We start from the raw sequence: 6,007 nt of genomic DNA, 5'->3' as shown, positions 1-6,007 counted from the left end.
GTGACAAATTTAAGTTTTGAATCACTTTGAAGAGATTCAGCCTCCGAATACATTTGTGTCCGTCTCATTGAACTGGAATGATAATCAGAGATCCGGGGTGCTGAGTCCGTCCCTGATCTCGGCTCTGTGGCGCTCTCATCACATCACTCAGAGGACAGCGGCATGATGTGATGAATAGCTAATCAGGTATTAAAATGAAATCGTGTGACATTAGCAGAATAAATGGGAATAAGACGGAGAAGATAGGAGGGGTAGCGGAGCCAACGTGTACGGTTAAAGCCTAAAATTAGCACCTTGATTAAATGTTAAAGTTTCTACCTATTCTGGTAGCTACCATTAGCATTGACGTTTACATCTATATCAGCTTGTAAGACCACCGGTGTGAGGTGTGTTTGGTGTCGTCAGCATGGAAACATGTTCCCAATCTTTAGTTGTTGTTTTTTTTGGGATCCCTTTGTTGGTGTTTCCTGCATCTAAATGATACGGAACCGCAGAAAATGTCATGAGGGAATATTTGGCGGAATATTCCTGCACGTGTGTGAGATGTGTCTGCAATAATGTGAGATGTGAGCACGGAGAGGAGCGCCGATCCACGCAGCTGTTGTTTGTTTGTGTGTCCAGGGAAGTACGGGCGTCACACCAGCCTGCCGTTCCTCAGGCCTCCTCTCACCACAGCTCTCCTCACTCTGGGAAAAGCACAGCAGGTCAACTTCCCAGCATCCGCGTGCGCTTTAATTAGTGGGTTTTTTTGGGTTTTGTTTTACAGTGATGTGTGTTTGCCTTGCAGAGCGCCATGCTCGGTAATGGGCTGGTTCTCCAGAACCTCCTGCACATGCAGCTCGCACAACAGCAGCTCCTGCACATCAAAGACAAACGCATCAGCAGTGTAAGACTGAAATATCTGGACCATCGTGTGGGTTTGGTACAGAGAAAACACTACGGGTGCTACAGGCAGAGCTTTTGTTTTCTGATGCGCATCCAAGACCGAGCGCAGCTTCCATAAACAACTCTTCCCTTTTCGATCCTCTTCTTCCTCCTCTTCCTCGCTGCAGGTCTCCAGCCTGCTCGGGGACCCGTCCAGGCTGCTGGTGCAGAAAGCGTTGTCTCTGCGGCCTCCCGGCCTGCTGCAGCTGGGGAAGGGCCTCCTGGGAGACTCCCCTTCAGGTGAGAGCAGCGATGTTGGAATGAGGGAAACCTGAGGGGACCTGCGGAGCGGTCTTCATGCCGTAATGGCACAGCGGCGACGTTAAAACAGGAAATGAAGTGAACAGAAGCATCTGTGTGGAGAGATGGAGAAACACCGGAGGCCGACGTTAAAATGAGAGAAAAAAAGACGAGAAAACAGAAGAATCGGGGAAATTTTGGGAAGTGATGAAAACAAATGGGTTACAGAGAAACAGTTCGGGGTAAAATGAGTCCCGTCTTCAGAAATCCTGATACGTTGATGATTCTGGAAGGTTCTCAGCGTTAAAATACATCTCATAAATAGATTTCTGGGTTGGGGCTGTGCAGTTTTTCATGAAAGTTTTTATTGATTTTGGTTTTGATTTATAACCTCCGACGTGATTTATGCCAAACCCAAATGTGTGGGGTGTGTTTTTTTTAAGTTACATTTAAAATAAATAAACGTTGCAAACACTATTCAAAGATGGGATGGTAGTAAAAGTTGTTTAGTTTTGGTTTCTATAGCAACAGCTCTGTTAATTCATCCAAAGGCATGACGCTGTTTTGCTTGGTACAGTCAGTTTTTTGCTTCAAGGTCGGGAGAATATTAAAAAAACGTAATTAATTACATTAAATGGAGGAAAGTCCAAAACTTTCGATTTAAATCCCAGATAATAAAATTGACAGTGACGTAAAAGTAAGAATTAAATGACATCTCACTTTAGAATTGTTTCCCTCTCCTGCAGAGCTGGGCTCAGAGTCAGCGCCAACCTCTACCCACAATTCCTCCGTGGTGGTGTCCACAGCAGGCGTGCCGTACCTGCAGGCCTGCGCTGGAGCTGGGGAGCAAAACGCTGCCTCCACGTCCGCTCCCTCCACCTCCTCTTCTTCCTCCACCACCACCTGTGACAGGCAGCCAGCTCCTCCCGGCACCATGGCGAGCTCTCACCCGCAGGGGCAGGGCTATTCCCTGGGTATGAGTAACTCAGGCCTGGGTCTGCCCCCACCCACCCCCACAGGAGGAGTTTATCTGTCAGCAGGGCAGCACAGCACCTCCGAGAGCAGCAGCCTGGCTAACATGGTAACATGTCACCCACACACACACACACCCTCTTCCTTTGTGTCATCTTCTTAGTATGTGAAATTTACTATTAAAGCATATTTAGTCTCTGCAGACAGAAACACACGCGTCACACACAACAGCAAACCGCCCTCATCCAACTGGGAAATTCCCAGAATTCCCTTTGGTGTCACCCTGCGACCAGGCCATGGGGGACCGAGGTTATCACAGTGCTGCAGATTAGGGGAGCACGTTCCAGCCTTCTCTGAAGTCTCCCTGATGGAGGGGGCGCATAATTAAGAGTGCAGTCAAAAAATGAAAGATTTTAGTCCAGGTTTCCTCCTCCTGCTCCAATCCGAGTTTCTTTCAACGTTTCTGTCACACAGGTTCATGTGCACAGGTTCTGTCTTTCCTGTTGTCTGCAGAGGTTTGTGCACGTGAGTGAGGCATAATCTCTCTTGCTCTCTGCACCCCCCCCTCCCTCCGTAGGGCGGCAGTGGTCAGACCTCCCTGCTGGGTGATCCACCTAAAGAGGTCAGACTTCCCTCTAATCCGTACCTGAATCTGGCCAGCGTGATGCCAGGAGTGGTTCTTCAAGGTACGTACGCTCACGTGGACTAAAGAAAAATCTGCTCATTTGTTTTTAGGATTCTTTTCTAAACTCTCTGACCAAAGAGGGTCAAGATGAAAATAAAGTCCAAGAATACTGACCCAGGAGAAAACGGTGGATAACAACTCACATCCATCAGCTCACACAAAGAGCTCGCCGTCTTTTTTAAATTAAAACTCAGCTTGTGCTGCACAGCAGACCAGGTTGAAGTCCAACCTCGAGAAAGGAGGCAGCGCTCTAAAGGGAGTGGCAGCGCAGGGTTAGGGCTTCATTAGGGAAACTAATTATTACCCGTTGCCCAAGCTGACCCTGAAACTTGTGTTTTTCTCGCCGTATCTTGTAAGTTCTTTGAATGCTTGTCCACAGTATCGTCTAACAAACTCAGGGTTCCCTCGTGTGTTGCCTAGGATCACTGGGGAGTAAATCCCAGGTGGGACAGCCCAGCTCAGGGGTCTACGGCACTCCAGCTGCTCCCGTCGCCTCCCAGAGCTCCAGCTCCTTCGCTCACAGCTCCACAGCGACGACTACAGCTCCGTACAGTGCCGATACCTCCGCTGATTACAGCCAGTACAACCAGGCATACACACAGGTACCGTAGCCCCCCCCCACACACACACACACACACGACTCTCCAGGGAAACCAGAACCTCAACCCTCCAGCCTGAACAAGCCATAATAAACCTCCCTGGTGTGGATCTGTCTGCGTCTCTTCCTCATTTTCTTCCTCTCATGTTGTTTCTCAGCCTCTCCTCCCCCAGCAGCAGCTGACATATCTGATATTTGCAGACCGATACAAACCCAATTTCAAATGTTAATTACGCTCATCGAAACAAACAGATCCTGATTAGATAACCGATAAAAGGGTCCAGGCGGGGGAAACGGGACAGCCGGTAGCAGGAAGGAATAGTTAATGAAAGACAAAGGGAGGAAACACTGAAGAACAAACAGTGATCTGGAGTCTGTGGACTCTCCCTCCTGATGTCTGCTTGTGTTTACATGTTGAAGGAAGCCATGCAGCAGTGGTACCACCATTACCAAGCAGCACAAGCTCACACCTACAGCACGGCTGCTCCACAGGACAGCGCGCCCACCGACTACAGCAAGGAACACACCCAGGTACGAGCTGGCTATTTCCTTTTCACCACCCCTTCAAACTTCAGTCTTCAGCGCACGGCGGGTGTGAATCCTCCACCCCGGTCCCTCAGCACCTTACTGTCATGATGGCAAAATGGCCACCGACCCTGATTCACCCATCCATGGTCTTCAGAAGGCCCTAGGACCTAATCTACCAGTGACATTTGTTAGTGAGGTCAAACTGTGAGGTTGGAAAAACTGTAAATTCGTTTCTAAGGTACATCCAGTTACGGCAAAGAATCCAGATCCAGAGTAAAATGAAACCCTTCATTCTTGGTTCTTGTCAAAGTTGAACCCGTTACATTATTTACACGCACGCTAAAATATAGCCAACAATCTATTGTTAGTATGGGTCAATGTTATCTTGTGTTTCAGGCGCCGCCTGTGACGACATATGGGGATTACAGCTCCTACATGCAGGCAGTTACCCAGTATTACTCCCAGCCTGCAACAGCCAGCCAGGCCTATGCCAGCAAGGTACACACACACACACACACACACACACGCGCACACACACACACACACACACGCACACATGCAGGGGTCTGAAATCAAAGCTGTTCCTGCTCTCTTCTGTTGTCCTTCAGTCAAGATTAAAGAGCGTCTGTTGTTTTTTTGGTTTCTTTTTCATTCAAATTCTCGTCCTTTAAAGGGACAGAATTGAGACTCTTAATCACTGTCTCCTGGCTCAGGCTCTGGCAGGAACAGGACAACTGTCTTGAGAGCAGCCTCAATACTGCTGCTAGTAATCCTGCACAAACATTGGGCAGGTTTGTGAAATATTTGGTGATACCTGCTTTTCACCGTGAACACCTGCCTAAAGCAGCATCCGCTCCTCCATATTGCCGTTATAATCACCGGGAGCTTTGGCTCTTGAAGCAGCATGCTGGTATTTATAAGTATGTTTGCCTCTGTTTATTTGGAGTTAGTGACCTGTCTGTAAGACACCGATACCCCTGTTAGAAGTTACGCATCACTCGCCTCCCGGCAGCTGATAGCAGATGTGTCAACGCAAGGCTGGCAGCCAGGTCCAGACCTCCCCGCTCCTGCTCCTTGAGGCTATGTGAGAACGTGTGTGTGTGTGTGTGTGTGTGTGTGTGTGTGTGTGTGTGTGTGTGTGTGCGTGTGTGTGCGTGTGTGTGTGAAGGATTTACATGAAGACACGGCCATCGATCTTGCTGTGAGACAGAGTTACTTTCTGGTCTGCTGAGCTCGTTCCTGGTGGAGTATCCGATCTCTTAAAGAAAATGATAGGACAGGGTTTATTTTGAGCTCGAAATGGCCCCTAAACATGACAGTGCAGAATTTAGTTTTGGCTGATTCTCCAGAAAGAGAAGAAACATATAAAACCAGAGGCAGCTGGTGCAGGAGGTATCGTGCCCATCTCGTGGTGGCCACTAGGGGGCGGTGTGCACAACAATGACAAGTTTAAGCTGGAATTAATATTGTCATTGTTGGCTAATTAATATTGTCATTGTTGGCTAATTAATATTGTCATTGTCAATATCAGCTAGAAATCCACACTGAATCTTGTCTTATGAGATATAAAAACAAACAAAAAAAACTACAAAACAAACAAGTCTGGATGTCCTTGCTGAATGCTTGGCTCTGATTAAAAGTAAAATCAAATAAAAAGTCATAATTTAAATACATTGACCACTCATCTCTGACCATTTACTACCACTGTATTATGATCAGGATCCCCTTGTGACAAATGTATTTAGAGTTTATTACTTTGGCTCATATACAGCAATTAAACTGGAGTGTGTGTCTTTTCCAGGAGGTCGATGTGTGTAAGCCTCTCGGCGTCTCCCTGCACGCTGTCAGTAATGGAGCGGCGCCTCCGTCGGCCGTCCTCCCGGCTGCCGCCGTGCTCCCAGCCTACAGCACCCTGCCTTTAATGCCCGGCTTCCTCGGGGCGCCACACCCCGCCGCTGTCACACCAAGCCCGGTCCCGCACACACACGCGGCCGCCCCTGACTGGAACACCTACTACTATGTGAGTAAAGAAGTTTTCCTCCTCCGAAACACTGTTGGTG

At 48.3% G+C, this 6,007-nt stretch overlaps 1 protein-coding gene across 3 annotated transcripts in view; it reads left to right on the top strand.

Annotated features, from left to right (window-relative positions):
• Positions 1-6,007, top strand: part of raver2 (ribonucleoprotein, PTB-binding 2) — a 36,481-nt gene that overhangs the window by 25,075 nt on the left and 5,399 nt on the right. For all 3 annotated transcript variants that reach the window (XM_057039347.1, XM_057039348.1, XM_057039349.1), the window contains 9 exons: positions 622-704; positions 788-886; positions 1,053-1,164; positions 1,911-2,245; positions 2,714-2,822; positions 3,242-3,423; positions 3,840-3,950; positions 4,344-4,445; positions 5,749-5,967. In XM_057039347.1, coding sequence (XP_056895327.1) covers positions 622-704; positions 788-886; positions 1,053-1,164; positions 1,911-2,245; positions 2,714-2,822; positions 3,242-3,423; positions 3,840-3,950; positions 4,344-4,445; positions 5,749-5,967 — 1,352 coding nt within the window. The remainder of the gene's footprint in view (positions 1-621; positions 705-787; positions 887-1,052; positions 1,165-1,910; positions 2,246-2,713; positions 2,823-3,241; positions 3,424-3,839; positions 3,951-4,343; positions 4,446-5,748; positions 5,968-6,007) is intronic.

This window comes from Takifugu flavidus, chromosome 7 (genome assembly GCF_003711565.1).
Source record: "Takifugu flavidus isolate HTHZ2018 chromosome 7, ASM371156v2, whole genome shotgun sequence".
NCBI lineage: Eukaryota > Metazoa > Chordata > Actinopteri > Tetraodontiformes > Tetraodontidae > Takifugu > Takifugu flavidus.
Note: the sequence above shows the minus strand (reverse complement) of the source record. Positions and strands in the feature narration are given on the sequence as shown.